Here is a 26,487-nt window from a genome sequence, read left to right on the forward strand (position 1 = left end):
TGTACTGTGCGACAAGTGTCATTTCCTGTGAAGAGGCTTTTCCATTCAACATGAAATGCACAATGCCAACAAGTGATCACATTGTTTGCAAAGAGTTAACTCCTGACTGGGTTATACACCTATAATCTGCTGATGACACTGTGCTTCAACCCTGGATAAAACAAACAGGGTGTGGGTCCCATATTGTCAGGATCGGATGAAAAGTTGTGTTTGTTTGTGTGCACTCTTTTGCAGAGCTTTTCTAAGACAAGACAGTACAGTACACCTGGATATACTTTGTTGCCACACCTGCCACACCTGTACCCCTGGAATGCATGTAGCTACCTCATGCTCACGTGTGTGTCTGCACGTGCAGACACTAACAAAAGACTGGACACACAGTACTATAACCTGAAAAGGGTAGACTGTGTCTGTTGTGGAAAAGTAATTCAAGACAAATGCAGCTCATTCACACATTTTCTCTCTTCACTCAGAATGGCTTGCATTACTGTATGCTACCATGTCCATGACTTAACTTTTTGTAGTGTAAATTGTGTTTGCTGCACAGGTATTAAAATGTGTTTTTCAAAAAGCTATTAATCACCCAACTTGATGTACCAGCAATTTGTACAGCAAGGTGTGTCCTTGCTCACTAGAACACAGACTGCCTTGAACCAATAAATGTATAATAAGAGACTGTGTATGTTCTGAGTAAAGTCTCAGACAGTCCCTTTGAGTAACACTGGGCTCTAATGTATATTTAACATTATGAAAAATTTTCCATGAAAAAAAGAAAGAATTATTAAGTCCTGTGACCATGCTCAGCCGAAAGAGCTCTTTCCCCCACACCAGTCATAAGACAGTTGAAGCAGACAGACTGGACCGATGAGAGAGACACACCTGAGGATCTGAAGTTGCTCCTCTGAATTCTGTAACTCGTCAGAGAGTCGTCTCCACCTGAGCAGCGCCTTCAGGTCTGACTGCTCCGCGGTCTCTTGTGAAGAGAGCTGCAGGAAGAAATACAGAATAGGTGTTTTGATGTAAAAGGAATCACGGAAGGTAAAAAATAAACATGGTGAATTTTATCAGCAAAAAAACATAAGTAAATTAATTATCGATGATAATACGCCTTGATTGTTTTGACAACCTGTCTATATCTGCTCCTTAAGAGCCAGGCTCATATCATAGAGGTGACATGACTTAATGCAGACGTTAGAAAAACATCTGCATAACTCTAGATGGTGTGCGAAAGCATGCAGAAAGATACGATCTGTGTGTACATCAACCCTTTGGATCAGAGCCGAAGTTAACGTTGCAAGCAAAGGATGCATACCAATGCTACACCCTCTTCTTTGTTCTGATGTTTACCTTGTTTTTTTTCAGGTATCCTTAATTACCAGGTTGCCATTTGTCTCTTGGCTCAGACATCAGAAGTAAGAGTGCAAAGTACACAACAGCCAAAATGGCAAAGAACTTTTTAAAAATGATTATTATTTACCTACACTGTGATCTACTGTTTTAAAAAGTAAAACAAAAATGACTTTATTGAAGAGTAAGTGGCAGTGGTACTTTTTCACAAGTCTTGCATATGCTTCAGCTTCACCCTCTCATATTTTAGTAGCTTTGGAGGTTTGGGTTAGATGGTTTGTTTTGTGGTTGGCCCAGGAACTTCCTTACCCTTTCATTTTGTTTGGCCAGCTCCCCTGACCTTTGAGACATGGTTTTTGTTCCTTGTTTGTCCTTTTCTGCATCAGGACTTGGATTGGTGTTTTTATAAACCGTTTCCTTGTGTGTTTGATGTATGGTTTTACTACAGCAGTGTAATTGCCAACTCTTTTTGACAAGCATTCCAACCACAACAGTAACATTTGGAAATCCTGGCACAAGAGTGGTGGAAATTGAAGGCTGGAATGTCACACTGTGTTTCCCTGAGTTGTTGTATTATTGTAATGGTTCGAAGTTGCTGGTTTTTTTTTTTAGTATTTGGTAGTGTTTGTAGATAATAACAAGAAAGAAAGAATACATCAACAAATATTATTTCAATAATGTCTGTTTTTCATTGACTTGTTTGTATTTCCAATTAGAGAAAGTTTCCTCAGCTGTAACTTCTTCAGATGGCCAGAGCAAACTGGGCTTCACAAGTTGACTAAACTGGTGCATTTCATAGCTCATACTGCCATCTGAAAGTTTTCATCTCCCTCAGGCGACAGCCTACAAAAGATCACCATTAATTTCCTTTCATAAAACAGATGTAGTTCAACAATCACTGTGCATCAATGTACTGTACTTGTTGTGCTTGGGCCCAGATGATGTCCTCCAGGAAGGTGGCAAACCCTTCACTGATCCATTCTTCAGTCCAGTCTCTGGCCCCAATAACCAGGCCGAACCAGGAGTGAGCAATCTCATGACATATCCTGGACCCACACAGAGACAGGCCATTCTCTCCAGCATCAGGACTCCCAGCACACAACACACTCTGGGACAGGAAAATTATGTGTGGGCTGGGGAAGACAAATGATAGATGTGAATACGAGGAACAAAACCAAACACAAATTTAAAAAGGGAGGAAAGTAATGAGACACAAGGGGGGAGTGAGGGATAAAAAGGAAAAAGATGAGAAGAAGACAAGTATGTACAGAGGAGACAATGAGAGGTATTTTAGTGAAAAAGAAAAGCATTGATTAAATGAGTGAGTGATGAGGACATACTGTACCACCCTCCAAAAGATCAAAAAGTTAGTGAGTGAATGTTCCACACCTATGATTAGAGGAAATTTTGCCTGAACACGCCAAGTAAGACCAACCAACATGTGCTAATGAGTATGGGAGTCATTTACTGCTCATCCCTTTCTCTATCTCCTACATTATGTTTAGCAAAGAGCAGCTTACTCATCAAGAGTACTTTTGCCAAAGTGGCCTGCTCAACATCAAGAAAAACGTTAGGTGCCCTGGACTATAAATGTCAAACAACAATTGAGAAAATAAATCAAATTAAATTTGCATATTTGAGGATTTTTGTACAATTGCTTCAATTCGTATTACTTGTCAAGGCAGGGTGGTTTTATAGCTCCCACTCCTACCTTTACAACTTGAACATTACTTCAAGGCAATGCTGCAAATCTCAGGTTTAAAGAGTGTTTAGAAGTTGTCATGACTTTTCCTCTTTACAAGAAAAGATAATTATTGCCATATCCTTATCCTTTCAAGATCTTTATGGGGATGGAAAGAAAGTCTGACATACAGTATGACTATATACGTATGTGGAAAATGTTGTGTCTGTAATCATTATATCTCCAGGACTGATTTATTGGGTATTAAGTTTGTTCTCATAAGGAAATTTAATGTACGGTTATGGTAATGATAAATCCATGTGCATCAAAAGTGTATGTAAATATAGCATCTGGTGTTTGCCTCTATGCACTCTTTGACAACTAATATGTGCACAACATTTAGATACGGAAATATAGAAAGAGCCTGTTTTCAGTTAGTTAGTAGAAAAGATAGGAGGCTGGTTCTGATTGTGCAGAGGGATGAAACCGTTCAAAAGCTTCATCAGGGTTTTTTTCACCAACAAGATCATATCAAAGCTCTGAGCCAACCAAAATTGGAGGGCAAATAGTTTGCAAATGTGAGCTAGTAAATACTGTTTAATGTCTATTTTTTGATATCTGATTTAAAGAAATGCTAAATTAGGACATTGGCTCTTTTCCTTTATTCTCAATTAAGGTAGTACATTTGAGGTTTGACGAGGGTTTGGAATGTTTTTTATTTTTCCTTTTGCCAGCAGAGAAGCTGCTGAAATAGGGTTGGCACAGCGCCACTCCACATTCAGATACTACAATACGACCAATAGGAGCCTACAGCAATGCTAGTGGCTCTGTAAGGCTATAATTTGCCGTGCACTCAATGCTAATGCCATCCACCCTAATATTTCTGAAGTTAAGCTGCTATAACGTTTTACCATATTCATTCCAGTTTCTCATTTAACAAGTTTTCACATTTGATAGACAGCACAATACACAGAGCATAGCTGAGGATGATGGGAATATCATTAGTTTTGTAGGTGCTTAATTTTGATCAAACTAAAAATTTGATCTGGTGATTGTGTTGGACGAAAATCTATGGGGCCACCATTGTGTCAAATGTCATGGCAGTCCATGTGGTAGTTGAGATATTTCACTTACAACCACAAAGTTTAATATACCGACAACAGCACTAAGTAAGGGAATCACCAGAGCTTGTGGGATGCATGATCTGGGAGCCATGAATGCTTATGTCAAATGTCATATGACAAACAGTTGTTGAAATACTTATATTCGGAGCAAAGTGGTGGACATTATGGATAAAGATATACTAATATACTGTATATATTATAGTATATAACAGGTGACCTTGAGTGACATGAAAGGCAACCCTACAAATAAAATGTATTTGTGTTATCATTATATATACAACTGCACATAATGTTTGAAATCCAGGCAGACTCTTGGCTTTACACAGGAATACAGCACAGACTTTCAACCATGAGACAGTGCCACTAAAACAGGAAAGTCAGAGTGCTTTATCTGTCAAAGCCAAGGTCGTGGCTGAAGACTTTTCTGGAGCATTCTTTACTGCTTTCTTATGTAACAGGCTCTTGGTGCCCTGAGGGGCTTAGGGACGACTTTGTGTAAGAGCTTGGCTTTCTTCACCAGAAGAATGGGAGAGGAGCTCATAGAGGTGCAAATGAACGTTCTCTCTCTCTCTCTCTTTCGCCTGACTCATATGAAAAAACCAGACTGTCTAGAGCTCCTTTCACACTCTAGATCTGAAGTGTCTCAACCACCATTGACCTGACATTGGTGGAAGAGCTCATGGCAATTCGTACAGTAGGGTCCCTACTGGAAAGTATTATTCACATGACCACATCCACCCTATAACAGTGACAAATGAGTTAGGGTTATCTCTATTTCTTTAATCAGACCTTTTTTTAAGCATTGCCAAATACATATTAACATAATCTAAACATCACATTGTGATATACTACAGTACACAATAGTGTCTCCATCTAAAAATTCATAGAGTGGTCCTACAGCAGCTGTAATTACTTCACCTGTTGGATTGACAGTTTACTCCCACAGCCACAATAAGCCAACGTATTGGTGCCCTTGATGAATTATAGTAAGCTGTAAAATGAGCTGCTCTCATCGAGGAAAGATTAGCATCTTAAAACACCAGATGACAGAGGAGTTATTCTCTGTCCTTGCCATAACCTAATTATGGTGACAAGCTAAGTCAATTATAAAGGAAAACACTGAGTAAAGACAAAGGTTAGGCCAGGGTCTGCCAGACAGTCCTTTTTGGAGGAAAATAAAATCGGATAGCTGAACAACACAACTACTCTTTATTTCCCTGAGGACTGTTTTATCAGATTGAAGGCAGGCCATCGCCTTCTGTTATTTAGGTACATGTCAACGTCATACAATAGGGTCTTATGGGCATCATTTCTGAGACAGCATCTCAAATCTAATCCCATGTTTTTCCTGATTATACAAACAAAGGCTCTCACTGGAGCAGGAGATGCTAACATTAGCCATATGAGTTTCTTTGTAGCCTAATCTTATTCCCTCACAATTGGATAAGCACGCCTTTGTTGTCAGTTCCAGCAGTGCGTTTGTGTGTGTCTGTGTGTATGAGTGAGTGAGTGTGAAACACAAAGACAGCCTTTCAGAGACGGCACTTGCACATGCTCCTCTGAGGGAGGCGGAATCCATCACTACAGTGACAAATAGTGTCATCCCACCATCGTGGGGATGAATAACAACAGCATTTTTTCACGTTCACTGATACACTGACTGACATTAGTTGACATCAGGGACCTGTCAGGGGAAACAGGCATGAGAAGACTTTCACACAAACTCATGCATATGTAGTACCTGCACATAAGTATACACCTTTTAACACCACCACAGATCTTAGAGTTAAGGGCATGAGTGTTTGTGTCTGATTAACAATCTACAATTTCAGTGTCGTTTTAAGGAAAAGTTTTAGACTAGGAAAATACCGTTTTCAGAATTTTACAAATTAGCAAATGTGACTCATAAACAAGATTTTGGAGTTGCTGATTACACAAACAATTATCATCAATTGCAGAGCCTTAAGGGATGATACTGCAAAACTCTCACCAAAATACAATAAACTCTCAATGTGCAGCACTGTTTGTAGGTGTACGCTGTACTGCGAGTCCAAGAATGACATCCACCTTTAGTACTGTAGTTCCTGTTTTCCTTGTATTTCCGACCTTTAAGCCTTACTACTGATTTTGCTGTTTAATGACAGAATGTAAGATTTAAACTTTGATACCTTTAGAGCAAAGAAATTAATTCATATTTGTTGAGCCCTGTCTCCTGTTTGTTTTTGAAGTTTGTAATCTCTGTTTAATTTCTGTTTGTTTTTTAGTTGACTGCTACAGTGGCTGAGTAACAAATTGCCTTCTGGGTGTAATGAAGATTAACTCTGCTTTCTACTCCTCTCCACTTAGTCATTAAAGAAATTGAATTACAATTTTTTGAGATTTAATTGGATGGCAAACATACATTTTTTGTTTCCACTCTTAATTATATTTCTTGTTCTTGACTGTATTTATGTGGTATGTCTTAAGGCTTGGAGAAAACGATGCACAAACTCCAGCGCACACACACATACTTGCAAATATTATGCTACATTTTTATATTTAAAGGTTTATATATTATAAAGTGCTATTACTTCACATCTAAAGCAAGTACACACAACTCATCATGATGAGAGGCTATCTGCATACAGAATAACAGACAAAAGACCTTACATGACCTTTCTGATGGTGGCACCCCACTAGGTCTAAACAGAGAAAATGAAATACTGATTAAAGTCCTCCTGTGCTTTCTCACATGACAACCTCACGGCTCTGAGTCACCCAGGGTGACTTGGCCCTGAGTTTCAGAGGTGTGAGCCAGGGCAAGTCTTCAATTTGGTGAGACACAGATTGCAGTAGTGTTTCGTTCCTCCATCTCTCCATCCATTATTAATCCCTCCATCCCTCCATCCATCGTTCCTGGCTGTAGGCCATTTTTTCCCCAGTGGGACACTTTCATGCATAATGCAGTAGGAGCCCTATCATAGTCCTGTAATTGACATCCCCTGCCCAGCTCAGCTCATAGCTGGGACACCAGTAAAAAAGCCCCATGAGACAGAAGGATGAGGAAAAGGATGATGAGAGCTGAGTGTGTACTGTACTGCGTGCGCAAAATAGAGTGAGAACACGAAACAAAGTAAAGAAGGAAATAAAATTCAGCAACATAAAGAGAAAGACTGAGAGAAATATGTGAACAGAGAGAAAGGGGAATTAAGGCAGTAAATGAAAAGATTATGTGATAAATATTTATGGAGAGAGAGAGAGAGAGAGAGAAAGAGAGAGACAGAGAGAGAGATCATCTTCTCATCTGTCACTCTGTGTGATGAGTTTTGCTCTTTTCCCAAGTGCAATGTCAACTCCCTGGTGTGATAACTGTTGAACTGCTGAACCATAGTGACACTGAGACACCGTTACAGCATCACTGGTGAAAACTCACACACTTCACATAACTGCATTCCCATACATAAACAAGTAAACAAACAGCTTTGAAAAACAATGACATACAGGTAAGGAGAAGGACACAAGCCGCAGAAAGACAATGAGCACAGAAAGCACAATTTTGTCTTTTCTATTCAAAGGCTGGAGGGCTGGCCTTTCCTAATGTCAGTTTACGGGAAGAAGCTTTGTCTCCTTTCCCTCCCTCTCAGACAGAGTCTGTGGGCTATTTTGGACACAGGGGCCTATTTGACCAAACTCCTACCAGCCTTCGTTCTTTTTTAACAAGTCTGACTTCAAATGTCTGGCATTCCAGGCTGGCTGCAGATCAGCTCTCTGCTCCCAGACAGGGCCCCACAGGGCCAGGCCAAATGCCACTCCATGTAGGGCCTGATCACATGAACAGGGGCCAGGCTGGGGCCCCCAGAGAGCCGCCCCACCCACATATACTGCATCACATCAGAGCCTGGAAATAAATAGCAGAAAAGATATCAGAGGTCATCAGGAACAAGGAGGCGACTCTGCTGCTCTGGCCTGGATAAAATAAGGCTTTGTAGTGCCGGCATGAGAAATAAGTACCAGCTTTCAAGGTTAGACTGCAGTTCCTAGTTGCTGTCAAGTGCTTACACTTAAAGACCTATTCATGCATGCACAGATACCTGGCAGCTCAAGCAGCTCAGGTTTGTATCACATTGATGGGATTCTTATGGGTCACAACCTGATGAGGTCAAAAATGCTTGTCCGCATACACAGAGATATACATGAAGATCCGGTGCCTGTATAATGTGCAGGCATAACATAACACCCACATAAACAAGCAGAAAGTCACAGGCACAGACATGCAAATTCAAACACACACACACACACTATACACATCTATGTCTACATATTTCCAGCAAATCCACTTTGAATCTGTATCAGCTGGGAAGTGATAGCAGATGTCTGATCCATCCTCCCTCAACAGTAAAACAATCCACAGCGGAGTTTGTTCCTTGTTTAGTCCAAAAACTGATGTCATGCCAGAGGAATGTTCTTGAGAGAGTGTGTGTGTGTGTTTGTGTGTGTGCAGGATGCTGGGGCAGTGATGCTGTAGTACAGATTTAAAACAGTATGGACACTTGTTTGTCTATAATGGTAAACTGTGGTTCTGTGGTTGAATGTTGGATACATTGGAGACTAACTTGAAAAAGCAAGGGAAGGAAATATCTCAATGTACACGTGTACCGAACCAAAGAGGCAGGGCATTACAGTCCAATATCAAAACTTCACAGTACTATACACTGTCTTAATACAATGCAATTTAATGGGACCATTAGAAAGGGCGTGAACAAGGATCTAAAGAGGGCTAATTCAGTTCATCTGGCTACAACAGGCTCCTGTCAATCAGCTTAAGGGAGGTGCCCACATGACATGTGTCTGAGATAATCGACATTCCTGTATTATTGTAGCTATTTACATGCAAACCCCATCAATCATCGCATAGCACTCAGACCTTCATTTTACTTCCACTACTGCCTGAGTGAAAACGACAGGACAGAATCTATTTCACAGGATTATAATTTGAGACATTTTCTTGCCTGCAGGATAATAAATAGACTAATTTTTTCTCTCTCTTATGTAACATGAGAGAATTAGACAATGAGGAGATGGAAAGTGAGACCGCTCTGTACTGCGGGGCTATATAAGAAGTGTTTGACAGAATGGAAAGATGGATGATGGAGAGATCGAAGTGAAATTAGCCAGTGAGCAGAGCTGTCTCCACTGCAGACATTTCAGGCTGCTACCTGACTGGGCTCCCAGCCTGTCAGACAGAAACCCTGCAGCTGAATGACAGAATGTGGGTTAAAGGTGTGTGATGTAAATACTTTTTCAACAACCCAATTACATAATACCACAACAGATAAGCACTAGAAAAATGTACAGTAGATAGCAATTATCACTTGAACAGCACCAATCAACAAGTGTTAACTAGTGATTAGGGCTATAGATAAATAATTTGTCTATGAGTGAAGTACTGTACTTTTTGTTATTGTCCAAAGAAAAAGACCAAAAATGTTTGTCCATCTCCTGTATTTTCACAGTCTTTTGTTTTTTTGCGCTGAGCCTACTGGTCACTACTGAAGAAATTAATCTTTAAAAATGGGTCAAGATTTATACTTTTCATTTTTATGATAGACAAAAATAAATTCCTCAACACAGACAAACAGCAACACTTTTCAGTTTTCTCTTTCCAGTTGAAGATTTGGTTTCACTTAATGTGTTTTTGGGTTTGGTCTTTTAATGGGATTTGTTGACAACATGGAGATCATATAGATTATTATCTGCCTTACCCTTTAAGAAGACCTAGATAATAGAGGATACACACAGAAGATAGGATATAGTTGAATTTCTGCTGAGGGGGGCATGAAAGTGTTTACAAATTTCATGGCAATCCATCAAGGAGTGGTTGAGATATTTCACTCAAAGACAAATTAAAACTTCATGGTGGCACAAGAGAAAGTAGCATTTCTATTGTGAAAACAACAGGTAGACCAGCTCCCTTCCCAAGGCTAAAAGCAAACCCAGACATCAGAGGCATTACTACCAAGCATTTCACAGCACTTTGTTTCAAATGTCCCATTTTGGCCGGATCAGCACGGAGGTCCCACGGACATTAAGCCGTCTGGCTGTGCACAGAGAAATGAAATTACCTTCTCTCCTAGCCTCTAGGCTGCACTACCACACACACGCCCTAGGATGCATGCTGGGAGCAGCAGCATACCCTACACACCACACAATGAACCCATCCATTTGGTCACAGAATGAGTCCTATGGACTCATCTTTTAGTTAATAGAAAGTGTGTGCAGTGAGTGACACCCCTGTTATGCCACAGCTTAATGCAGAATCATAACACAGTGCATCTGTGTTAGTGGTAAATGTAGAACAATATGCTAATTATTGCCAGCAGGTTCATACAGTATCTAAGGGCAGTTCAACGCAACACACCCTCATCATTCACCAACCAATGGCAATTGAAACACCTTGAATATGGCACCTCAGAAAAGATAGCAAATACGACTGTGGTTAGGAATTTGTGCAAATACAGTATACCCCATTAATCAGTAGTTAACATGAAATTAAAACTACCATGCATGAATTGTTTCCTTTAGAGACATTTGTAACCTGTACAACCTGTGGGACCCTCCCCTGTCAAGCAGTTGAAGAGTTAAAAGAAGGTTCTTACAGTTGTGAAAGGGTTCTGTAGGAGGGCAGGTAAACCTATACTGCAGATACAGAGGGGAAGTTGAGAGGCCCAAGATAACTAGACAGGAATGTTCCTGCAATAACAAAACACTTGCTAAACTGGGCTCTGCTATCTTTATTAAGACCACAGAGAAAGGTCTGAGTAAGAAAACGAGTCAAGGAAGCAAGAGAAGATGGATGCCGGTAGTGGCCAATGCTCGTGGGGTTTGAAACTGTCCCGTGTCTCTCCAGCAGGAGTCAAGCAGAGGAACAAGGGAAACTGTAGGGAAAAAGAAATAAAGTTCACCTAAAAAATCTTAACTACTTGCAATCACTTTTAAAAGTGTCCACAGGACACTCCCTCTCCCTTTGTCCAGGTGAAGGCATGCAGAGCTGTCTTTTCAACCTGCCAGGCTCTTTTGTGTGGCCACAGAAGAGAGAGAGATCCACTCAAGGTGGGAAGAAAGAAACACCTCATCCTTGACTATTTGATTAACAGCTGTCTCCTGTGCCAAGAATCAGACCCCCCACATCCATCCCTCCCCGCCCTCAGCCCCTTTACTGCCTACTGAAAGAGCAGAGTCTGTCGCACACTTCTAGGGTTACTTCACGGATCAAACTGGAGAGGAGAGCAGAAAGGCAAGAAATCCACAGAGACATCAGAAGGAAGAGGGGAGGACAAGCAGTGGGAGGACTGGGAAAGAAATGGAGTGAGGAGGAACAGAGAAAAGGGGGAGGGACGTGCAGGTCAACAGGGAGGCAGAGGGTGCAATTCAGTAAGGGTGAAAACTGATGGAGAATCGTGGCCAATGAGGCAAAAGAGTGAGACTGATGCTGGAAACTGGGGCAGGTTGAGATTTACATCTAATCTTTTTAATTTGCATTTTGTGGTCTACTGTTGTATTTCATTTACTTACCATTTAAGATAAGGTAGCAAGCGGCAATCCCTTCCCCAAAAGTTAATGATCTTTCCTTAATGATCAGCTTTATCTTTTAAATGTTGTTGGTTTTGAATGATTCATCCCATTATTGCTAACCCCTCTCTAAATTATATGCAAGTTTTTTTATAGATTTATTCTCCTTCATTCCAAGGAAACTATCAGTTTCCAGTCATTTAAGCATGCAATGAAAATCAACTTGCAGAAATTTAGCAGCTCTAATTCATTATTGTGAATATCTCATCACAGATTTATGTTACTGTAGTAGTGTGCGTTGAGAGCTGGGAGTTACTTACCATGATATTCATGTGCTTTGTTATTGGGAGAAAACAAGCTGAGAAGACTACCAATTAGAAAGCATCTATAATGTGAAGACTAAAGTGTGAAGTCTGGAATAAATATTCACTCTTGCAGTGGTATTACCATGTGGGAATAATGTAATGTTCCAACAATTTTTACCGCACTGAAATTAATGAAATCAAGCGCCTGTGTAGAAGGTCGGAAATCTATCTAAAAGCTTACGGTATGCTTTGGGAAATGGTCGGCAGTAATGTGGAGAATATGTGATTTCTAGTTAATGGGTTAAAACACTCAAAACCTCTGGTCTGGTCCTATAAAAGATGAAAAAGAGCTCAGGTGGTATACTAAAGAGCTCCCGGGCAGCGGGAGATTATCCTGCTGGGTACTAACTCCCCCTCCAGCGCTGCAGCTCGCTACTTCCTCCCAACAGGGACCAATGGCCAATGTAACTTCCTGCTAGCCCATAAACAAACAATGCAGTCAACTGAACTCAGGCTGAAAATCCTCCAGTGCCACTTAGAGAGGTCAAGAGGTATACACCAGTCATAATTTTTACCTCATGCCTGTGACAGTTATATGGCTGCCCAGTTTGGCTGTACAGAGAGTGGAACTAGCAGTTTAACTACTTGAGGCTTTTTTCTCCCCATTTCTTCAGGCAGCCATCCTGTGTGAGAGAGTTGCATTAAAGGAATACAACCAAATATCAGGGAAAGTCATGTGTTTGTCACTATTTAGGCTGTAATCTTGTTTTCAAGATGCCAATTTGTGCAATGTTTTTGTGTTACAGTATTCTGGCTGGGAGAAAAAAACAGCCACCATCAAGGAAGTTTGTAATAAAAGTGCAATGAGACGCGCTGTGAGATAGATATTTTTTCGCATATATGTGGGTTTATCAGAGCCCGCCATCAAATGGTGTGGGGCGGCCCTCCCTTCCTGTCACAAAACAAACCCCCAACAGCAACAACAAAGAAATGCAAATAGATCCGGCTCAATTACAGCTGCAATTTAAAAATGACCCAAACGTCCAAAACATGTTTGAAAATCTTTCACCAGCAGAAAGAAAAGGAGATAACAGGCAATGACAAATGATCTATGTAGCATTCCTCTGACGTCACCCCACTGGACTAAACACACATCCTTACGCCATTGTTTGAACAATACATGCATTCATACAAACACAAGCACAGGAATCTGCCCGTCCATAGTGAAGCAAAACAAAACCCACATCACCCACACGCAGCTAAAAGGCCAGTTTCAACACTTGTGTCATTTCCCAACAAAATGTGGGGAAACCACCTCTCTGTCCGCGGGCCGCCATACATGTCTTCATTTGGGCAAGCTGCAAACACAGTGACATCTGATTAGCCCGCTTTGAGACTCGTAGCTTCAGAGAAAGCTGGAGGAAACGCCGTGCCCTTCCTGTCACTCCACTCGGAACCAAATGACGTGATTGAGATGCGATGAGGAGATTACACATCTGAATAAAATAATTTAAAAAATAGTATGAGCTAAGGCAGATATAAACAAAGATACAAAGCGTGCGCACACACACACACATTACTAATTTCTAATGCTCAGGAAACAGTGGGCGGTCTGCACCATGACAGCTCGGAGCAGCTTCATTATATTTAGAGCTTCAGTTTACAACATTCCCATGTCCTTCAATCTCTCAGGACAATGAGGTTTTATATACAGACTGGAAACACAAGTAACTTGAAGGGGTTCCCCCACTGTGCAGTGACGCCGCCAACTCCCTGATACTCTTTGTTTCCTCTCATCCCTGACACATCTTCAATCCCTCATCCATACTTCTCTATCAGTGTTTAACCATGTTGCATTTTTCTTCCTGTCCATTATACCATTATCAGCTTGATGTCTTAAAGGTTTTACTAAGAGCACAAGGAGAGGTTACCACAGCGGCGCGTCCACAGTCCACTCCCTGAGCCTGGGTTGTCTTAGGAACACAGACAATGTAAAGGGAAGTAAAAAAAGAAGATATTGTCGGACATATACAACATGTCTGTCACAGGCATATGCATCTGCTGACTGATAAAAAAAATAAAAAAGTTCTTGAAGCCAAAGCAGAGCATAAGGATTATGCTGAAGTACTGTAAAGGAGATTGATGCTCATATTGTTACATAAAATAAACTAAAATTGGTTATGCAAAATCCTATGAACTGCCGACTGGCTTCATGCCCTGGAAGCTACATTTGCGTAAGCTTAGTACCCTTTGTGTTTGTGTGTTTGCGTATGTGTGTCAGAAAGCTTTGTCGGTGCTCAGTGTACGTGGCACAGCCCTTGAATGCAGACCTGCCCTTACTTGACTTCTTAATCTTCGGTTTCCTGCCCTCCCTCTCTGTATCTCAGTATAAAAACTTCACGCCACTGTGATTCCCCTGCCCTCCCTTCTCTGTATCACACTACAACAGTTTCATGCGCCTTTGCAATCACTCCCTGGCCTATAGCCCTTCCAATCCTGCTGTTTCCACTGGGGCATTGCACAAAAAACTGCACTTGGCACGGTCCCAACGACTGGGGCCCACATACCTCCCAATCCCTAGATTAAATAGCACCAGTCTCTGAAGTCTTTCCAGGGGCTAATGGCTTTTGTTGCTGGGAATAATCCACACATCCTCTCCCACATCCTGGGGGTCCGCTGGCCTATCCCGAACCCCTCCTTTACCCATTTTCCGTCTCCCCTCTCATCTCCATCTCAATCTACTTCCATTTAGTTTGACCTCCCTGCTTTCCCATGTTACTATGTCCATGGTTTAATGAGGAGGCATGCAGGACCAAACCACTTGAATTGAGGGGAGGATGCAGTGAGTTGACACTGGGTTGAGAACCATGCAGAGTTTTATAGGGAGTCAGTGCAGGTGCTGTCTGAAGCTTAATGAAGGCCCTAAATCTCTTCTCTGTCATCTGCAGCTAACTGGAGTCTAAGCAGCCAGGGCAAGAGGGGTAAGTGCCTGCGAGCTATCCTCATAAGGGAAAGAAAATATCCGTCAGGCCACAGCAGAGGAGCCTCTGTGTTAGCACTTGATCTCTGTTCAAAATAAATACAGCAGGGAGACACATTTTCACAAGATGAGGGAAAAGATTGTTTGTATATCAAAGAGCACTCTGTATTTTGGGTGAAGTAGTTGAAATAAATATGCAAAGTCGAAAACTAGACCCAGACTGCCACCATCTTGTCGCCCTCTGTGCTTCAAAACATCTCTGATTGAGACCACTCTTGGATATATCGTCAGAAATTTAGGCAGAATACATATTCAGGTATGAGCTCATATCCTGTCTGGTGGACTTTTCTTCAGGGAGGCCGCCAGCGGAGAGGAGAAAGACAGACAGAGAAAAAGAGAGACTGTGGCTGCAGACCGCAGACACTGGAACAACGTTCACTAGCCACCCTAATCAGTTTACTTCATCAACACAGTTTGGAAAAAAAAGCCAGACATTGATGGGCTTTATTTAGCTTCAGTTTCCAATTTTAACATTATTCATATGGCTCCTGGCTTCATTTTAGACATATCTACAGGCAAACCATATGCCAGCTCAAAGTATTATATTGCAGAAAAAAATACAAAACTTGATTTCCAGAGAAACTATCACGTCGCAGAATGATAGAGGCCAGACTGAAGAGAGATCAGCCGCACAGAGAAGTGGAGAGGACACAGAAGGACAGCAAAGACAGGGGGCTGATTGAAGGATATTATGAGGGCAAAGAGAGTAACAGGAAGTCAGGAGATGAAAAGAGAAAAATAAGAGACAGTGAAGGGTGAGGAAGAAGCCACAGATTTTTTCAGGACAGAAAGCTGACAGAGAACGGGGGATAAATATGGAAAAAGAGTGGAGCAGGACGCCGTTAGGGTGAACAGGGAACAAAGAAATACATGGAGGAGAATTATCTATAGTGTGTAGTATAGTCAATCTGTCATCCTGTGGCTTTGGGCCCACCCATCTGCCCCCAGACCTCCACTGAAACTGCAGACAAACAGACATATAAAGTACATAAATACACACAGGTCTAGTGTGGAGCAGAAAGCCTGCAGACCACCTGAGACCTCTGAAAAACTACAACACAGCAGACCTTTCATTTACTCACCGAGTGAGTATAGCTGTGCCCTGAGAAGAGGTTAGCCACTTCTCTCATCAAGAGGGTCAGGGTTTGGGGTTTGGGCTTTGGGGTCTTAATTAAAGAAGAAGGAAGAACCATGTTATGTTTGGAGGAGGACATGGAGAAGTTGAAATGGTGTAAACTTAACTCTGTGGGCCAACTTCATGGCAAAAATATGAAAATGTAAAGTGTGAACAGGTTAAGAGATGAAGTGGGAATACAATTTTGGAAAAGGGATGAGGGAGGAGAGTTGTTTGGGATGGAAAAAGGGATGAAGGAAGGACAGGATGGTGAGCTTTGAAAATGGCATGAGGGGAAGACGGTTAGAGTAAAGTTGAGGGTTAATGAAGGGACAGTGAAAGAAGACAGGGACAGCGTACGGAAAAAAAGGTTTAGGCCTAAGGTTCCTTTGCCAACTTTTATGCGTTAACATTATGTCTGGCTTCAGTCTAGTTCTGCTAGAGTATTTTAATGTCACTTTTCTTGCTAAAAAATAAAAAAAAACGTAATGGTGGCAGCATCACATCCTTTCATAAGCCCTACGGATATGCTGGCAGGTCAGAAAATAAGTCCCACAGGCCAGTGTCGAAAGTGGTTACGTTGTGGGGAAAAAGGAAGGATGATGGGCGACTGAATAGAGTTTAAAGGGAGGTTATGGTTGGGCTATTTAATTCAGAAAAGAATTCCGATGTGGAAGATCTCCACGAAGAAGATTGAGACAGAGTGAGAAGGTTTTGAAATGTGAAGTATGTCATTAATCATTCAACCCAAGGAAGTGTAAGTTGAAAAACCAAACCAGAGGCGGCAGGAGAAAGTTAGGAAATAACAAAGTGCTGCTTTAGCTTTGTTGTGGCACAACTTTGATGTTCTCTTTTGTTACAACTTTTAAATTATTGTCCAAAAAGGCGTCTTCATGTCCACTGTATACTAATCCTTTGACACAGATGCATAATTTATTTATATTAATGGTGCAGATTCACTATGTGTGATGTGAAAGATGTTGCTTATATTACAGTGACAAACCCATATATCATCACCACCTCTGTTCCCTGTACAGAGACTTTCAGCATCCTAAGCTCCTCAACTCATTTTGGTTTGGTTTGATCCATAACTTCGCTGTTTTTGGTTCAGTCTTACGGTTCTCATCAGACACACAAAAAGCAAACAAAGCTCTATGAATCCACTGTACACAAACAAGCTTTATCATCTCGTGAACATAAATACTGTCATATTTCACTCAGGAGCTGGTGAAGACCAAAAATGAGCTTATGGGACAATTTAACAGGTCTATTATGACTGTAAATAGAATTAAAATTATTTCTAATGTTGCTCTGTATTATCTGAATAGGTAAAAAGGAAAATGTTCTATCTTAAAGGATAGGTTCCCAGTTTTTGAAGTTTGTCTTAAAACAAACGTCAGGTAATAATTCCTCCTGTTCATTAAAAAGATTCCCTCCTAATGCATTCAAATATACGTTCAATGTAAGTCTATCTCCTACATAAATACAGCTCACAATTTATCTGAAGTTAGTATGAATCAACTACATTTGTGAATTTGTGAAGTTATACTATAAAAAGTGAAACATATGTCAGTATTGTCCTCACAAACTGTTTCTACTGCGCCCAAGTGGTAAAATAAATTTGCAGGTTTAAGAACCCAATAGTTTTTTTTAATAATTAACTGTTAATTCTAGTATTTTGCTTTTCCAGTGTCATTACCTGGCCATTCCCAGACTGGAGAATCCTGCTGGAACAACAAGAACATCAAGACGGGGAAATGGGTGGACCCCCAGAACGGCGTGGGCTGCAGCCAAACATCGAGGCAATAGCTTGAGGACTCCCATCTACAAAAGGAAAGCAACAAGTTTCTCAAAACAGTAAGCATCTATAATATTTCATTTTACCTGAATCAGATGTCTGTATGTTAAGAGATGTGGGCAGGATATAAAATATATATATCTGCTTGTACTTGTACTATGATGGTTCTATGTGCTCCAGGTCAGAGGATGTCTAGGACTATGAAGTCTCCCTATAAATAGGTAAAAGCCTTTGACTTGATACTTATCAATGTTATTCCAGTTAGAAAATCCCATTTTGGGTATGAGGAATGTTTTAAGCCCTATACTTTTATCATTCTGCCAAGAAGTGGTGGCTGAAAACCTCTGGCACAGTGGCACAAACATTAACTGATGCTAACTGTCTCTTCTAATTATATAAAATATAATTAGCTCAAGTCTCAGTGGCTCTTTGTCAAAACTCCACCTGGGCCTTCTGCAGCAAGCTGACGGGGCCAAACACACGGTGTGGAATCACCCGCTGGGACCTAGCCGACCGCTCAGTAAATCGGCAAGGGTAGTCGCCATGGGAACAAGAGACGCCGTCATCCACCATGCCTGAATAATCAGTTACAGAGAGCCCCTCATGCTCAAGGGAAGCGTGAGAGAATGCAGAGTCTGAGCAGGCGGTCTGGTCTCTGCTGTAGCAGATTAAAATGGGGAAGAAAAGTTTAATCCAAGGTTAATAGCGATGATTTAATGAATTTTCTTACTCAGAGAATATACAGTTCTTGAGTTGCTTCACCAATATGGAACGTGTCCCGTCTCTCTGTGCTATACATGGAAATCAAAGCAGTGGAAATATGGAGTATATATACGTCACAAAGGCAAACCACAGAGATCCCAAAAATATCTAGGTGCTGACATGCAACCTCGTTCCCTTTTAAATCCAATATCCAGCACTAACTCCATCCTCAGCATAAGACAGTGTTCCAAAGATTTCCAGCAACATCCAAGTTTCCTTCCAGCCATTCAATGAAAAGAAAGGCCTTCCTTGTAGCAGGAGATTCCTGGGGCCTGCAGCAGGCTACGGCTGGGCTGCTGCTAGAGGAAAACCATGAGGGGAGGAGGATGATTACTGGAAACCACTGGCAGACCTTCCAACCTGCTGGCCAGTGAAGAGGAAGACCCCAGCCCAACCCTGCCCTGCCCATAGTAAGCCAGCCCTCACTAATGTCCCAGCCGACGCCCTGTATCATGTACCTCTATAAAAATTTATGTCAGCTTTGCCGTTTTTTGCTCTCCAAAGATCATTTCTGCTGGGCACTGAGCCCAAAGTACTATGGTGCAAACTTTAATGTACTTGTCATCAAATGGTGATTGTGTGCTGCCTGCACCCTATCCATCACCCTAACCTCACCTGCACTGTTTTTGGTACGGCGAGAGGAAAGTTTCGCCACGGAATGTCGAAGGGCCAGACTTACGTTAATGGCAGACTGGGGAGAAGGAGGAGGAGGAGGAGGGGGTCTTACACGAAGAAAAGAACACAGGAAAAATAATAAAATACCTGCCAGTCTGGAGTGAGGTTGCCTTTACTACTTCACCAGAGGAGCTTCCAAGTCCAGACACAAGCTGAGCCTCAGTCCACGCAGCAAACCCAGCCCCAGGTTTGGCGGTTTCGCTATCCGTCTCGTCCCTCACCCCTCTTTTCAGTGCTGGGGGGATTTCTGCTGTGACTTGGCACCAGTGGCCCACTGCCAAGGTGAAGGTGGAAGCGGGCATGGGCATAGTGACGTAGTAATTCCAGACTGAGAAACCTGCACAGGGTTGACGAGGGGGAAGAGAAAAATATCAGAGAGTAGAGAGGAGTTTGGATGGCACATATAGGAGACAAGGAGAAAGGACTCAGGATAAAATTAGACTGAATTGCTTAAAAGTAAAGTATTAAACATCTTTCCTGTGAATCAAAACACTTGCAATACTCTGATCCACACTTATGCAGCGATTCGCTGTAATTATTTTTTCTGGCTCTGATACAGAAAGATGACACTGTTCTTCTTAATCTAATCAACAAAACTCCAGTTGGTTTGGTTGAAAGAGCACCTATAGCTAATTCAATTACTGGGAATAAAAATCAACCTGTTTCAGGTGTCTGGGACCAGGCTTAAAAACTGGCAAAAATACAGGCTCTTTGGAAATTTGTTTTCTCTAAAACGGTGCCAACACAATACGTTCAGGTCAACATAATGCCAAAATTAGATTGCTTCAGAACCCTTGTATGTTTTTGTATAATTGCATTTTTTCTTTAAACAAAATAAGCAACATTTCTTAACTTTACTTTCTTTTGTGAAAACAAATAGTAAATCAATAATGAGCCCTATTTTCTAATCAAGGGTCTAAGCTAGAAGGTGGTATATGCTGTACACAGGACAAAAGCCATTTATGCAAATTTGTGACTTGTGATTTTGGGCTATTCTAATAAAATCAACTTAATTCTTCTGGGTGCCACAAAAGATTGGTGAAATAACAGCTTACATGTGTCTCCGTCCTCAAAAGGTACAGCCTGCTCCTCCCCACTCATCAAAACCACACACTCACTGGGGGCCCGTACTGTTGCCTGCCATGTTGACATGGCAACTGGCGGCTCCTGGCAGGGGATGAGGGCTCGGTTGTTGATGGGAGAACCGGCAGTGTAAACACACACCCTGGAAGGGTAAACAATGGTAAACTATAAACAACCACCATTTCAATGCTCAAAGGAGCCACCCAATATACTTACATACACACACAAAGCATCCACGCAGAGAAGAGAATATAACAGCCTGCAGCATGTTTTTTTTTCTTTTGAATTAATGAATTATTCTGTTCTAACAGAGAAAGCTCAAGATATATATTTTAAGAAGAGTCTTCCCTCTTAATCACACTGTTTTATGGAATTGGGTTAATGAGTTGCATCCTGAGACGAACCTGTTGTCCTGGTCTTTGGTCCACCTCACCGAGCCTCCCGTAGGCTTCGTCTCATAGCAAATCCTGATAACACGAGGGAACTCCTGAGGGGACACTGTCCCCTTCTTCCTCACCTGGAGACTCCACCTGTCTCTTTGAAAATGCAGTGTGCTGCCATCCTGAGCGCCAGGGGCACGGCTGCACAGCAAAAAGAGCTGGTGCTTCTGCCTCCATCGGCTCGAGGGCAGGGAGAAGAGTTTCTGAATAAAGGCTGCTTGTGGGTGCACCGAGCTGACTGCAGACTTGTCAGACGTGACCTCTGATGGGAGGTTAGTCATGGCTGAGACAGAGGTGATGTCCACCTCTTCAACTTTTGATACATCTAGGTCACAGCAGTCCAGCACTAAGGTGAAATCGCCGTCACTGGATGTTTCCCACAAATGTGAAGAATGAGTATTTTTTGTTTCAGCAGCAGTCTGCAACTCAACTCCAGACACAGGCTGAACTTCATCTCCTTCTCTTTCTCCAGCACCGAGTGCTTCATCCTCTATTGAATCCACATCCTGTGATTTCCACACTGACTCACTAGGACTCCGTCCAGCCTCCATAGAGCCATCTCCATCACCAGGTCCAGTGTCCTCCTCAGCCTTGGTCTTCACCCCAAGGCCTGGCTCCAGGAACAAAACGACACTACCACTGATGACCTTCCTTTCAAAGTGAACCGTTTGGTCCAGCACATAATGTCTGACAAGTATGTGGTTTGTGTTGGCTCGGAGTGGAAGATCATCTGCATCAGGATCTAGGTCTGCATCTGGCTCCATGTCACACAAATTGCATCAAAGTCATGCAAAGAGAATGGCTGAAAGACCAAAAATACAATTTTATTTATTCATGTTACAAACTTTTTATTTATCATAGGCTAATTGACTAAATGTGTGTTTATGTAACTTTCAGACAAAACTATTAGTTGATATTCCATCGCTTCCTGTGGGCAGATGTACTCACATCAGCCTATGAATGAAGCGTGCTGTGATGAAGCCAACTCTGTCAGGGTTTGTATGCCTAACACAAACTCAAACTCAAACTTAAGTGTCAAACTCCATCTGTTCACACATTCCACAAATGTTTCCAAAAATGAAAACACCTTCATGATCCTATTTTGATCTGCGTTAATGAAGCAGTAACGGCAAAAGACCTTTGCTGTTCCTGGCAGTGCGCTGGCCTAACTGTCTGCAGTAGCCTATATTACAGCTGTATATGAGTTTTTGCTGTCACAATCCCTCCATTTAGCCTGCTCGGGGCATGAGGCAGGCTTGGCAAGACAGAGGTGCAATTACTATTTACAGCACAAAATCCTGAGCGGTTATTCAGTGCAGGAATCTATTCATAAAATTATGAGCACGAAAAACAGGGGATAATACCTGCAGCTACAGGAAAAAAAAACAGAAACCTGATATCTCCAAAGTTTGCTAAATAAAACATCCATCTGTGACCTAGATGACCACTAGTAGCCTATTGTATGCCCCTAAAAATTAATGTTTTAAACTACTGATTAGGCTATGTTCACACTGTATTTCCTGGAGTCTGTGACTATGAACTCTTTTGATATTTTTTAGAAATTTATTTTTGATTTAAGATGTTCATTTGGTGTTTAAAAGGGTCACATCTGCAGCATCTCCGCGAATGAAAAGTTTATTCAAGCAACTTTGCTCAGAGGAAATGAACAGATTTTCAAGATCAACGACTGAGACAAAGGCTCTGCCTCTGCACATTTAGCATTTTCATCTAAGGCTGTTAAGACAGGCAATAAGCTTGTTGACACTTCAAAAACATGCAATGATTTCCATCCTTTTCGCAATGATGTCAAAAATTGTTTTTGAAGAAATCAGTCAAGGGTAATTTGGCACAGTACCTGTGGTTATTTACTGTACTTTAAGATCATTTACTTATTTAGCCTACATTATGAATTGTATGATGTTGGATATAATGCATTTTTGTTTGTCTATATGATTCGATTCAGAATAACTGCTTTAGATATATATTAGTGTTTATTTCATAGAAAATAGCAACGTTTCACTTGATAATTACACAGCTTCTCAGTAGGCTGCTATGGACTTAAAGACAAACAGACGTAGCCTAAACATGGAGACTGAACAGATAAAAGATTAATTACTGCTTAATCTTTGTTAAAATTTAAACTGACAGGTCAGGGCATGCAGTGTCCTTGCAGGCATAACAGGTAAGAGCTTGCCTTTTATATCTGACGCAGACAGACAGGGTAACTCAAAGGGGAGCCCTTACGTATTTTGATAACATTAGCTAAAACGTCAAAGAAACTAATGAACCTTTACTAAGGATTAAGTATTCTTTCTGACACATACACACAAGTACTGAAGTCGTAAGGGATCATGTCGTGACACATAAAAGACTGATGTTCTGAAGACTGATAGTTCACGTTTTGAGTTGTGAACTTTGCTGCGGTGAAGCTGAGTTGACAGCGAATATAAGCTACAGAGTTAACTTAACTGTTGCCAACAGCATTCAAGACTACACGCGGTCGAAACTAGCGGTAAGAAACGAGCAGCTTCTCTGTAGACAACACTGTGTTAAACAATGTGTTACTAAACAACTGCGTATATACTCCTGAGTATCACAAGCACGGATGAATACAGTACATCCATGCTCGACAGTTACTAGCCTGTGTTGTGTGTTCACCAACCTGTGCCGCTCATGTCGACGTCGCCCAGTGATGTCGTCACGTTGACGCGACGGCACCAAATTGTAGTTCTTCACCCGACCAGAGAATGACCCGACGTCTTCTTCCCAAGAGATCTGATTGAATCCTCTATTGAATCTGAATAAAACTGAATCAATGTAATCAAATCTACTCCAAATAAATCATCCATAAAATTTTATTGTATATTTTTAATGAAAGGATCATGAAATAAAACACCATTCTTTTTTTCTTCCACTGAATTTATTCCTGTAGGTGTAGGTTTTACCTTAATCAGTTTCATACAAGGCTACATTATTCATGCCCGCCCACACTGCAATATTTCTGATCAAGCAACATAGCCTATAGTTTTTCTCTATTTAAATAGGCTATTTTATGTAACAGTAGCCTACATATTTTTGTTTTACATATATTTTGAACATCGTAGCTAGTCTTTATATACTTTCTTTACTTGTAGGCCTAACTGTGGGCTACTGTTGCAAGTGAATTTCCCACGTGATCAAAACAAAAGTCTTATGTCTTTATGTAGTAACTATGTGGTAACCTATCAAAAAAAAAAAAAAAAGCAACCTTAATATGGCTATCAATGGCTAAAAAAATAAAAATGTCAATATTGAAATGACAATGTAAAAGACACATGTGCATATATTAAGTTTTATTCAGGTATGTCAACAGCATTGTATGCATGACAAGTTAAAATTACATTTAATAAAACACAACAGGTAGGTATGAACATGAAAATAACTCATACGGAATATTTGCAACCTCCAGTGGTCAAATACCACCAATATAACACCAAATCTCAATATTGCAATATTCTATATGTTTCAAAAATAGGCATACATTTCAATTAATGATTAACACCCACACTGCATCACATTTTCATATTATTCAGCCATTCCATGGTTCATAAATAATAAATGTAACTGGAGCAAGATATATCCAAACAAGTATCAATGTAAATAGAAATGTTTACCTACTTTTGAAACATGTAACACATTTGCATTATTGAAATACAGTAATGGGCTGCAACATACCAATGAAATGCAATATTTCATGGATGTCAAACAAAATTAGGCTGTCACTTTTTAATACTCTAAAGCAGTTGTACATTTCTCTTCTGGAATGTGTACGGACATATGGAGCAAGCATTATTGACATTGCAGAGCACAGCTTTGTGGAGTGACTTTTCAAAACATTTCATTTCTAGTTAATCATCTCAGATCCTAAATAAATGGGAAAGGAATTAAATTTGGCACTGTGATCTATATACAAACTGCTAACATACAATGAGATTGTTAGAGCACACTCAGTCACTGTATCCTGCCTACTGAACACCATTTGCAATTAATATCATTATTGCTATTGTTTATCTAAAAATAAAATTCTATAAAATAAAATGCAAAATAGTTTTTTATACTTTTGTAAACATCTTTGTAATCATCTGATGTACAGTAATACCTATACTATGTACAAAATGTGGATTTCGATTTCAGCTATGTGGAGCTTCTGCCTCAGTTCACTCTTAATAAGTTAAACTCTCCTATTATCTACATGGCCAGGTACAGTATGCCCAACAACAATAACACAAGAATGGCCTCAAGAGTTAACACAGGAAATTGTATCTATTTTTCAAGTGCAGAAACCATCCATACTCTTGCTGTCCTAACTGGCACAAAGTGAAGTTTCAGAGGCCCTTTAGCAACAGAGTCATTTATCATCACTGAGTACAAAGTGACTTCAGTATGGCACTAAAATCTTCCACTCCAAACATTATCTAAATAAAGACACACCTACTAATACATTTACATACATACAAACTGGACTCTAGAAGTATTGGCACACATACAGGCCCTGGGCCAGCTAGGGCCTCAGAGAGGAACTACAGTCTGCTTCTTTGCCAACTTACAGGAAATGTTTGCAGCATTATTAGGACTTGCAGTTATCAAAAAAAAAGAAAAAAGAAAACCAACAGAGCCAAAGCATCTGAAGATTTACAGTGAAACTCAATAAGCTACACTTTGCTTGAGATTCCCATTACCCTGTTTTTATGTGCTCACTCTTTTTGCCTCCAGTAATGAATTGCTGTCAAATTGTAAAAAGTGGACATACAGCACACACACACACACACACACACACACACACACACACACAATCTGCTCGATTGTGGAGAAACTCTGAGTCTGCCATTGTGGACACAATGTACTGCTCCTGCACAAAGGAGGGCAAGGATATCACCAGAAGTTCCTCTTCTTGTTTTTCTCCTCTTTCATCTTATCTTCTCTTTTCCTTTCTCGGCTGTGTGACATTCTCACCTTCCTCCCCATAGCGCTCTCTCAGACGAGCCGTGGCATCTCAGGAGTTTTCCTCCTGAGCTCTGCGGAAACTTAGACGTTTGAAAGAATCCCTGTGAGAGGGAGAGGGCAGTGGATGAGGCAAGAGGTGGGGGGCGAAAGATAAGGAATAATGATGAGCAGGTCAGGGAGGCAGGGCAGTAGAGACATAAGGTAAGTGTTTCCATGGGCACAAAACTGGATTTTTATCATTTCAATTACCCACTCTTTACAGCTGGAATAACAGATTTTAAAAAAAGATTCAGTATCAGTATGGCTTCATTTTTCTTTAATTTTTAAATCTTGTTTTGCTGCTGTAATTATGACTCCAACTGATTTGGGAAGCTCTCTTGAAACTGATATTAAAAACACAAAATTTGTTGAATAAGTAACAGTTTGAAACACATTCTCATCCCTCGGCAGGGAAATACATTTTAAAAGATGTAACATGAAAATGTGGTCAAATCAGTCATGCAATCAGTCTTCATTAACATACAAGGGTGTTTAGGCCATAGCATTGGGTTCAACTCTCAGTCTTTGTACTGCTGCTCTGCCACAGC

At 40.9% G+C, this 26,487-nt stretch overlaps 2 protein-coding genes across 7 annotated transcripts in view; both read right to left on the reverse strand.

Annotated features, from left to right (window-relative positions):
• The window catches only part of aopep (aminopeptidase O (putative)), a 69,550-nt gene extending 45,920 nt beyond the window's left edge, over positions 1-23,630 (reverse strand). For 2 of the 4 annotated variants that reach the window (XM_085786505.1, XM_085786506.1), the window contains exons 1-8: positions 23,580-23,630; positions 20,882-21,719; positions 20,450-20,619; positions 19,482-19,731; positions 18,402-18,615; positions 17,859-17,983; positions 2,267-2,480; positions 880-986 (exon numbers count right to left, since the gene is read on the reverse strand). In XM_085786505.1, coding sequence (XP_085642631.1) covers positions 880-986; positions 2,267-2,480; positions 17,859-17,983; positions 18,402-18,615; positions 19,482-19,731; positions 20,450-20,619; positions 20,882-21,681 — 1,880 coding nt within the window. In that variant the 5' untranslated portion in view covers positions 21,682-21,719; positions 23,580-23,630. The remainder of the gene's footprint in view (positions 1-879; positions 987-2,266; positions 2,481-17,858; positions 17,984-18,401; positions 18,616-19,481; positions 19,732-20,449; positions 20,620-20,881; positions 21,720-23,579) is intronic. The other 2 variants (XM_085786504.1, XM_085786503.1) reach the window with 2 other exon arrangements.
• Positions 23,631-24,234: 604 nt separating this feature from the next.
• dock8 (dedicator of cytokinesis 8) overlaps positions 24,235-26,487 on the reverse strand; it is a 50,520-nt gene continuing 48,267 nt past the window's right edge. For all 3 annotated transcript variants that reach the window (XM_085786510.1, XM_085786509.1, XM_085786511.1), the window contains one exon: positions 24,235-26,001. In XM_085786510.1, coding sequence (XP_085642636.1) covers positions 25,950-26,001 — 52 coding nt within the window. In that variant the 3' untranslated portion in view covers positions 24,235-25,949. The remainder of the gene's footprint in view (positions 26,002-26,487) is intronic.

Source organism: Trachurus japonicus, chromosome 9, assembly GCF_045865225.1.
Source record: "Trachurus japonicus isolate A0001 chromosome 9, Traja_1.0".
NCBI lineage: Eukaryota > Metazoa > Chordata > Actinopteri > Carangiformes > Carangidae > Trachurus > Trachurus japonicus.